The sequence below is a fragment of the Gastrolobium bilobum genome, unplaced genomic scaffold (assembly GCF_033153095.1).
Source record: "Gastrolobium bilobum isolate Gb01-03AN ecotype WA unplaced genomic scaffold, APGP_CSIRO_Gbil_v1 utg29653, whole genome shotgun sequence".
In the NCBI taxonomy this organism is placed as follows: domain Eukaryota; kingdom Viridiplantae; phylum Streptophyta; class Magnoliopsida; order Fabales; family Fabaceae; genus Gastrolobium; species Gastrolobium bilobum.
Window position 1 is genome coordinate 104,514 of NW_026896310.1, and position 10,487 is coordinate 115,000.

Below are 10,487 nucleotides of genomic sequence, written 5' to 3' on the forward strand. Positions count from 1 at the left end.
TAGATCTCAACGAAATACAGCTAATGATAAAGCTTTGTTTGAACTTCGCAGCTGCTGAATGCAACGCAAGGGTACATAACCAAGTTTCAAGGTTGGGACCATCTAATCCAACCAAAACCAAAAGAGGGTCCATTTCACCATGAATGCAATGCCACTTGAGTGACCATACCAACCTTCATGCGTCCCCTTCAAACCCTTTATGTCTTTACTAATAATCCATCTAAGCTTTTAGCTTAAACTCGGTCAACTTGCAGCATAACACTCTATCTTGCTTCTCTGGACCACCCACTAAAGCACACTGCAACCCCCCTACATTAAAGTCTCCCTTACAGCTCAACACCATTCTATCTCTCTTATTAAGTCACTTCCTCTTTTCTCCTTCAATTCATCTATCTTTGGAGTCATATTCATTGCAAACAGGTTCTCTTGGCGTTTTCCTTCATTCATCTTTCTTGTTTCTTAACTCTCTTTTTTTTTTTTTTTTTCTTTTTCTCCTTCGGTTTCAGCTCATAATCATGGTTTCTGCTGAACCTGATGTGCTCTGTTTTTTTTGTGATCTATAGGCAACAAGGCTCAAGGAATTAGTATTGTTTCTGTTATGGGAATTTGTTTTAGCATCCATATTAAAGCTGAGAGCCAATATCTCACTGGTATTCCAAAAATTTTCTTCATTTTTGTCTCGACCCTATATGTTTTTGAATTGAGTTTAGATAGATGTGGTTCTTACGTTGATTGATTTTGATATTCTCCACTTACTTGCACTCAAGTTCAACCCTTTCTTATCCCCTTTGGTTTATAAAGATCGCAGGGAGATTTTTTATTAGGCAGAGTGTATTTAACTTTTAAGCTTAGCTTCCCTGTCTTCCAATTGTTTAATGGCTTTGATTTGTCAACTACAAACTTTTCAATTGTTCTATTGATGCCAAATATCTCGTTTCAATATATTTAATAAGTACTCCATCGGTGCTTTCATCTAGTAGTAGTCTTAAGTCTTAACCTGGAGACCTTGACTGTTTTCGCAGTAATTTACCAATGTGATTTATGACATTGTTTAGAGATTAAGGTCCAGTTTGTTAGCTCAGTAAATGTAGATACACATGTGATATGTAGATGATGAAAGTTTAATTGTGTCGATATCATCTCAGGGTTAAGTTCAAAGTATGCGAGTTCCGATGCAAATGATCTCAGAAGCCCAAGTAGTAAGGTTGAAAATGATCTCAGCAGCCCAAGTAGTAAGGTCTCAGTGCCTCAGACTCCACGGAGTGAGGATGAGATCTTGCAATCATCCAATCTGAATAGCTTTGCTTTCACAGAACTTAAGGCTGCCACCAGAAATTTTCGTCCAGACAGTGTGTTAGGAGAAGGTGGTTTTGGATCAGTTTTTAAGGGGTGGATTGATGACCAATCACTGGTTGCTGCCAAACCTGGCACTGGCACTGTTGTTGCTGTGAAAAGTCTTAATAAGGATGGCTTACAAGGTCACAAGGAGTGGTTGGTGAGTTTAACTCTAATATACTTCTTTCAATCCTTTGCTCATACTAGTTAAGAACCAAAAGATGCCTCTGTTACAAAGTTGTTAACTATTAGTATATCTTTGAGAAGATATTTACCTTATAGGCAAGGCATGGTATAATTCAAGAAGCAAGTCTCGAGGTGCCTTATCTCATCCATGTTTAATCTCTTTTAAGCTAAACTCAATTTGTGTACATGACTACATATTAAAAAAACGTGTTACAATTTCTATAGTAGCAAGAGGGCGAGCCTGAAGTAGTGGTAAAGTTATTCCTTCGTAGTTAGTCAGAGTTCGGGGAGTGGTTTTAGTACAACTTCTATAGTAATAAATAATAATATTAGTAATGGTTGGAAGACTAAGAGGAGTTTGTTTTCGGGGTTACATCAATATGATTTTTTTTCTTTACTATTTTAGGCTGAAGTCAACTATCTAGGCCAGCTTTCTCATCCTCATCTAGTGAAATTGATTGGCTATTGTGTTGAAGATGAAAACCGCCTTCTGGTATATGAATTCATGCCTCGTGGCAGCTTGGAGAATCACTTGTTCAGGAGTGAGTTCTTCTTAATGTCCATATTTTCACAGTGTTGAAATTGAGAAACGTGCGTGACATCACCAATATTGTTGCAACAGGAGGCTCATATTTTCAACCTCTTTCTTGGAGCCTGCGTTTGAAGGTTGCTCTTGATGCTGCCAAAGGGCTTGCATTTCTTCACAGTGCTGAAACAAAAGTGATCTATCGAGATTTCAAGACTTCAAATATCTTGCTTGATTCAGTATGTGCCCCTTGTACACACAAGCACATCCCAATTAAGTTTGATGAATATAGGACATTATTTAGATATCATCTCTGAATTTATTTATTTTAATTTTAATTTTTTTGCTGATTTGATCACAGAATTATAATGCAAAACTCTCTGATTTTGGGCTGGCAAAGGACGGACCAACAGGTGACAAAAGTCATGTCTCAACCAGGGTAATTGGAACATATGGATACGCAGCTCCTGAATATCTAGCCACTGGTATAGTGAGGTTCATGTTAGTGAACCATTTATATTTCAGTTTTTTTCAAGACTCAACTTAAGATCATTTTGGTTAATGACTATAATAAAAACTTTTGTTGGTGAAGGTCATCTCACTGCTAGGAGTGATGTCTATAGTTTTGGAGTTGTACTACTTGAAATGTTATCAGGAAGGCGTGCTGTTGACATGAATAGACCTTCAGGACAGCACAATTTGGTGCAATGGGCTAAGCCATACTTAGCCAACAAGCGTAAGATTTTGCGTGTGTTGGATAACCGTCTTGAAGGGCAATATGAAATAGATGAGGCCTATAAGGTAGCTACAGTCTCTCTACGATGCCTTTCAATAGAATCCAAGTTGAGACCACACATGGACGAGGTTGTTACAAATTTGGAGAAGCTGCAGGTTCCTCATGTTAATCAAGGCAATCGAAATGGCTCTCGTGTTCGTAGAAAAAGTGCTGATGATGTTTCCCGTGGTAGAATCATCACACCTTATCCCCGCCCCAATGCTTCTCCACTCTCTACATGAAATTGCAAATACACATCCTTGAAAGCTGAATGTCTCTCCCACCATGAAGTCCAGCATGTCCATGTATGACATGTTATCTAAGATATTGTACATATCTTATCACATCTAATATATTCAGAACCAACCTGAGAGCGCCAATGTCTACATGACATTAGTATTGCATGTATTCTGGGTTCTGTCAACTGTTTTGTAACAATCAAAATAGATGGGAATGCATGTGCTTTTGTATGTGGCTCTGGTTTGCTCAATTTTGTTGCGGTTTATATTGTTAACTTTACTAGTCTATTTTGTCACACTTGCAATGTGAAGCTTTCACATCCAACTTACAATGAAACTCATATGCTTTCACATCTTGCATTTTTTTTTTCCTCATCTTGACACAAAAGGAACTGTAGTGTAGATTTTATTTTGGAATATGATACGATAAACTGTAAAGTGTGTAGGTCATTACGAAGGGATTACTAAAGAGAAAAAGCCGCATCAAATCTTATCTAAAATATATTAAAAATCATAGCCTTGGAAACTAATTGGATCCTCAATGTACTTAACTGCATGTTGCAAAAACCATACGTGATTGGGTATAAAGCCGCAAAGCATTCCATCCACCTTACGACAATGGCCAGTAGCAGAGTCACTTATTCCTTAGAACAGCCCTGAGCAAATATATGCTACGGTTGTGTCTCCTCAATCCTAGTCCTGAAGTAAAGAACCCTAACCCACAAGAGAAGAAAGAATATAATGTTGTAGAATGTTCACAGGGTACTCCGCCTGTCTGTAATGTTAATAATTTGGAACCTTTACCATAATTGTCAAACTAAATCTATTTTTTCTTTTTTTGGTTGATAGTGACTTAAAAATTTAAGTTGTGCTTGATTGAAACTATCTCAATCGGAAATAATGGAACACACTCTTGCATTCAAACCAAAGTCACTAGGGCCATTGTTGTGACAAGTGACTCATGATGCATGATTCACTATCAATTCAATCAGTTTTGGAGGCACTCTGGGAGTCTGGGGGCCTCATCTATCTCTTTCTGCATCAAGAGGAATGGGTGACAAATGATGGATAAATAATTAATTTGGTTCCAATTTTGTGGGTTGTATATAAAATAACTTTTAAATTTTATAATTAATATCAAGTTAATCATTCTATCAACAAATCATAACAAAAAACACTAATTTAACACGTTGTGTTTACATGTCTCTATTCTAATGTTTCACTTGTTTTTATGAAACAATCAGAAGGACTTAATAGTCCTTACAAAAAATTTGAAAATTATTTTGTATACTACAAACTTTCCTCTACTTAGAATGAAATATGAGAAAGCGAAACCCAAGAACTCAGTTCCAGTGCAGTATTAGCACTTTGTTAGCTAATAGAACATTTCCCATTTGATAGAAAATTACCAAGTTGCAAGGCTCAATCGAGTATAGCTGAAAAACTTAATTCCAGTTGTTACTGCATTTGGAGAAGGCCAAACTACTTAATATTATAGCTTTCCTCAAAATTAACCTGTACATACAACTATTAATAGATACAAAAATGGGGATATATCAGTATGTTAACTGTGTGCCTATGACAATGTCGATTTCACTGAAAACTAAGTGATCACCAAACATTGCGATAAGCATGCACTGTAGTGGAATATTTTGCTTTCCAAGATATGCAAATCACTTATCACCAAGTTCTTATTAAGCCAGGCGCCCAATTTTTCCAATCCAACCTTCCAATAGACTTATTTCTTAAGCTGACCATGTCTCTGAATTCAAAGACCTTCTTCAGATAATTATTCCCCTGTTTAGCTGGTTCAGGTTCAGTGTCCTCTACAGATAACTTTACTTCTTTTTCTTCTCCAGTTGCTACGACATCTTGGGAAATATATTCATCCTGAGGAACTGTCTCATTAATAATGCTTCCAAGAAACTCAACCACCTCACTCATTTTTGGACGGGACTTTGGCTGCTTCATGAGACACTTGTTTGCTAGGGTAGCAAGTTTATGAGCTGATTTGATGCAATACTGTCCTTCAAGTCGAGGGTCTACAATAAGATTGAACCTCCTAGGATCAGAAACATAAGGTCTTACCCACTCCAAAAGTTTTTGTTCATTTTTTGGTAGGTTTCTTTCAACAGCTCTCCTCCCAGTGATAAGCTCATAAAGAACTACACCAAAGCTCCACACATCACTCTTAGCAGTCAGCTTACCAGTCTGAACATACTCTGGCGCAGCATAACCTATGGTGCCAACAACCTTTATGAAGAGGAAATAAGTCATTTGTTTTACATATCAGCAGAATATCAGGATCACAAACAAAAAGGTTTAGACTTCAAACCATCATTATGACCTCATAAATTAGACTCGTTTAGCAATGAATATGGTGAAATATATCTAATAATCTACACCAAATATGTTTCCAGAAGGCATGTTATTGTGATGTTATCATGCAATATTGTCGAAATTTCCACCAATGGTATGTTTGAAACTAGAATATAATGAGTTTTCTCCAGAATATAGACATTTTCTTACTGCTGTTGAAACATAGCCAAACCCTTCTGAGGGTCCTTGCCTAGCAAGTCCAAAATCAGAAAGCTTTGCATTGAAGTCCTCATCAAGCAAGATGTTGGACGTCTTAAAATCTCGAAATATTAGCTGCACGAGTAAGAACATGAATCATAAATGTGTTTCTGCAAAAATTCTCTACGGATTTTAGCTTACACGAAATGATGACAAAGACATCCAGGTAGAAACTGTCCACAAACATCAAATTGAATTAAGTCATGACAAAACCATAAGGGGCATATTTTACAAACCATTGTTAAAATGCCAAATAGGAATGTGTAAGTAACTAGTTCTTGATAACTGTTTTATATTTCTATTTCAACATTAAGCTAAACAAGGGAAAAAAAAATATTTTTTCAATGTTTGCTTCACTTACATAAAGTTTACAAACAGTGCTTGAAAAACTCATGAATTGCATATCCTGATCAGTGATTTTATCAACAGAAACCACAACGACCCATGTCTTTGGCAAAACAAATAAATGACCACAGACCTAAGAAACTGATTCCCTGAACGATTATGATGCATTACAAGACAAAGGTACAATTAGTTCTACTGTACCTGAAAATCCATATCTTCATGAAGGTATGCCAAACCACGAGCAGCATCTTGAGCAATCTTTAATCTAGTCGTCCATGGGAGTGTTGATGGAACTCGAGCCAAAAGATGGTCTTCCAAGCTCTTATTAGGCATAAGCTCATACACCAAAAGTCTTTGAATCCCTCTTTCATCATCTTCTGCGCAGTAACCCACTAACCTCACCAGATTTGGATGCTTGATTACACCCAATAAGTTCACTTCATTAATCCACTCCCTATGCCCCTGAAAACTAGAAATGCAAGAGAAACAAAAACACCCCCATAAACATAGCTCCTTTAACAACCCATCAATCTGGTAAAAAAAAAAAAACTAGAACATTAGTTATTCCTAGCATACCAAGCATGAAAAAAAATCTCTTTTTTTTCCCTTTATAGTATTTTAAATACAAAATAATTTAACTAAAACAAGCATACCCTTGAATTACAATAATCTAAAAAAAAAAAAAAAACTTTTTTTTTCAAAAAATAATATAAAATCCTAATAAAATTAAAATTATAAGCATGCCTGGTGGCCATTACGATTCAACTGCTTGATAGCAACATCGATTTGGGAACGATGATTGTGATTAAGAAACCCTCTGTAGACGCAACCAAAGCCTCCCTCTCCAATCAAGAGGGCTCTGCTGAAGCCACGTGTAGCGGATTTAAGCTCCGAGAAGGAGAAGATTCGGAGGTGGTTGGCTCGCCGCTGCGACAGGAACTCGTGGAACCCAACCGTGTCGGAGAAGTCCCTTGACTCGGAGTCAAACTCGGACCTGCGTGTATCCATGAGGCTGAGTGAGCGTGCCCATGACACCCTCGAAGCCCTTACTACTCCCTCTTCCTCATCTCCTCGCCTCTCTCCGTTTGTGAAATGAAAGCACTTCATTTGCAGACCAAAATGGAAGCAAAAGAAGGTAGGAGTCAAGAGTCAGGAATTCAGAACAAAAACAATGACCAAACCTGAAAGGAAATGCCATTGCTCCCACTTAGACAGAGATTGGAATCATAATAAAATATTATAATATTTTTTAAAAATAAAATAAAATTAGTTTTTAGATAAATGTTGAAAATTTATACATAAATATGTATAAATAACATTGTTTATTTATAAACTAGAGGAAGGATATTAAAGGTAAAAAAAAATATTACTATTGTTAATTTTTTAATAATAATCTTGACCAATAAAAAAAATAACAAAGATATAACATAAGTAATTGAGATAGGTTATTCTATTTATTATTTTTTCTGTTTATTTTTTCCTACCACTCTTCAATACCGTTAGATCAGAATCTCAATATGAAAGAGAAAAATAAATGTTAGTTAAGTTTCTGATAGGTAAAAGTAAGAAGAAAAAATAGTAATAAAATTAATGTATCCAATTAATGAGAAAACTCTTAAAAAACTACCAACCCCAATTCGAACACTTCTATTCAATTGGAGGAGAAATCCACCGTAATGAATCAAGCTCAATTCAAAATGGAATAGTAGAACCTGTTCTATGGAGTTCACCCAAAAATACATCTACAATTAGGCCCCATAACTTATGCCTAATCACCAAACTATTGGCAATTTCGAAATATATTTTTAACTTAACTTTAAGTTAAAAGTATAATATCACAATTATCATTTGATAATTGTTCTCCCATTGCTTACTCCAACACTAGCAAAAACAAAAACAAAATTACAAAATAACAGTTTGAGAGTTATCTTACAAGTTTTTAATCAATAAGCAAATAGGTACAAATCAAATCTAAGAAGTGGACTCAATAAATTTGTTCATATCTTGATTGTTTAATTGTGTTGAATGCACCTTAAGAAGAAATACTCATAATATGTTCATTACTTTTTTTTTTATCTTGAAGACTCACAAAGAAGAAAGACTCACAATGAATCTGTTCATGCCTTTATTGTCGAATTATGTTGAAAGCGCCTTAAGAAAAAATACTCGTAATATATTCAACACATTTTTTTTTCTTTTGAATGCTCACATAGAAGAAAGACTCACAATATTATTTTTATACAAGTTTCTCAAAATTAATTACCAATAAAAATATCAAAAAAATTGCACTAAATATGTTACTCAAAGTTACCACAATTTTTAACAAATCTTTCCAATTTTTGTTTAAAATAGGATCAAAATTTTCAAATTAACTTTCTAAAATTAAATAAAATAGAATCAAATCTTTCAAAAAAAATTAATTTTAAATTAATTTTCTTCAAATCAAAAATCAAATTTTAAAACTCTATTTAGATTAAAAAAAAAATTCTATCTTCTTTTCTTAGTTTCCAAAACTTTAGGATAATATAACCTAAGCCACGATCAAGATTCAACCATCCAACTATTACATGAAATGTAAAAAAATTTCTCGTACTTTTGATCATAGTTATCAATATCGTACGATACACGATATGATTCATACGATACGAGATGATTCACAAGCGCAACGATACGTATCGTAGGATATATCAAAAAGGGATTTGCATCGGACGATACGATACTATATTATATGACACGAAAATTAAATTAGAATTTATAATTTTTAATATAAAAAAAGAATTTAAGATTTGATTTATTATTTAAATTAAAAAATCTAAAAAAATATTATTAATAAGAAAAATAAAATAAAGATTCGATTTGTGATTTAAACTCAAATTAAAATCAATCTGAAAAATCTGAATTAATAAAAGAATAACTAAATAAATATTTTAATATATTTTTTAAATTATTTTTTATTATATTAATGTATCTTACGATTCGATACGATTCACGATATACGATATAAAAAACAGGTCAAATGATACGCGATACGTATTGCGATACAACAACATTGCTTTTGATCTTCGTGATCTTATTAAATCCAGCTACAAATAATAAAATCTAAACAAATTGTTATATTATTGACTTCATTTGTTTGTTATTATCAAAATTAAACAAGGTGTGAGATCCAACAAATATAAAATTATCAATGTGATTTTTCTCCATCAATTATTATTTTATATTATATTTTAACCTTCGAGATTAACTGGTGACATATTTAATCTTTATCATTCCTCTTTTTATTAATAAATAATTTAATATTATATTTATGTATTACGATGTCGTGGAACAGGGGTAAGAAAATATATGACTAAAAAAAAGTACTTTTATAGGAGAGTAGGTCATTGGTTAGTTTGTTTTTCTTTGCTTCGTACTATAGGTTGAAATCATTCACTTCAATGTTTTTTCACCCTTCCCAAGTGCGATTCTACATGTGCCAAGATGTATTGACTTTAACTTGATTTCAATATAGTATGATATTTTGAACGAGTCAAATTTTTTGAATTCAGCTTTTTAGTTGCAACAAGGTTAATTTGATTTTTAGACGAAATAAATAAAATTAAATATTATTTATAATTAAGTTATAGAATTTTATAAATTAAAATTAAAATTGATCATTTTTAATAATATATCTATTTTAAAATAAATTATAAATGTATAAATATGTTATCATATCATATAAAAATAAATTTGAGTAAAAAAATAGTTTAAAATTAAATATCCTTTTAAATAAATTAAATTATTATGTAACATCATATATGTAAAGTTGTTAGAAATTGTCTTACCGAATGGGATGTTGACGAGGAGCTCATTTTCTCTGCTCCATTAATACATTTATCTTGTCCAAAAATAAAAAATAGAGTAAATACTCTTTTCGGTCATCTGTAAATTTTACGATACCCGCTTTAGTCCCTAATAATAAAAAGGCTATTCGTGGTCTCTAAAAAATTTAAAATTGACCCATTTTAGTCCTTTTGAAAGATTAATATAGATCTTTTTTAAATTTGTGAAAGACTACGATTTCAACTAAATAAATCCATTTTGAATTTTTTAGGGACCACGAATAGTCTTTTTATTTGCTAGGGACTAAAGCGGGCATCGTGAAATTTACTGAGGACTAAAAAATGTATTTACTCTAAAAAATATAGGATCTTTTTTGAAAAAAATATAAAAATAAAAATAATATAAAATTATTACTTTTTATTATATTTGATAAAAAATTTACTAAATATTCGAAACAGCAAGAGCACCTAAAATATTTTCCTTGACGAGTACGATGTCAGTTAAGAGAGTGTTTGGTATAAGTTTTTTTTTGGGATTGTTGGGAAAGTTTGGGTGAGTATTGAAATATATCATGTTCGGTACAAATTTGACAAAAATTATTCCAATAAAATATGTTGCTTAGTATTTGTGATTTGTGTTGAAATTGTGATGAAAGTTACTCTTTCAAAATACCACTTCCAAT

At 33.0% G+C, this 10,487-nt stretch overlaps 2 protein-coding genes across 5 annotated transcripts; one reads left to right on the top strand and one right to left on the bottom strand.

Moving 5' to 3' along the window:
* Positions 1 to 272: 272 nt before the first annotated feature.
* Positions 273 to 3,354, top strand: LOC133298837 (probable serine/threonine-protein kinase PBL10). The gene is made up of 7 exons (XM_061498208.1): positions 273 to 420; positions 564 to 650; positions 1,146 to 1,495; positions 1,928 to 2,063; positions 2,144 to 2,286; positions 2,409 to 2,532; positions 2,640 to 3,354. The coding sequence occupies exons 2-7, from the start codon at positions 599 to 601 to the stop codon at positions 3,062 to 3,064; spliced, it is 1,230 nt and encodes a 409-aa protein (XP_061354192.1). The 5' UTR covers positions 273 to 420; positions 564 to 598; the 3' UTR covers positions 3,065 to 3,354.
* A 1,138-nt stretch (positions 3,355 to 4,492) lies between these two features.
* Positions 4,493 to 7,169, bottom strand: LOC133298836 (serine/threonine-protein kinase PCRK2). Of its 4 annotated transcripts, none has more exons than XM_061498206.1 (4): positions 6,727 to 7,169; positions 6,185 to 6,456; positions 5,591 to 5,713; positions 4,493 to 5,314 (listed from the first exon to the last, which is right to left on the bottom strand). In XM_061498206.1, exons 1-4 carry the CDS (start codon positions 7,088 to 7,090, stop codon positions 4,742 to 4,744), a joined length of 1,332 nt encoding a protein of 443 aa, XP_061354190.1. In that variant the 5' UTR covers positions 7,091 to 7,169; the 3' UTR covers positions 4,493 to 4,741. The 4 variants fall into 4 exon arrangements, with proteins under 4 accessions (XP_061354190.1, XP_061354188.1, XP_061354189.1 ...); XM_061498204.1 differs by having other exon boundaries at positions 6,185 to 6,464; positions 6,720 to 7,169; XM_061498205.1 differs by having other exon boundaries at positions 4,494 to 5,314; positions 6,185 to 6,445; positions 6,728 to 7,169.
* Between the last annotated feature and the right edge of the window lie 3,318 nt (positions 7,170 to 10,487).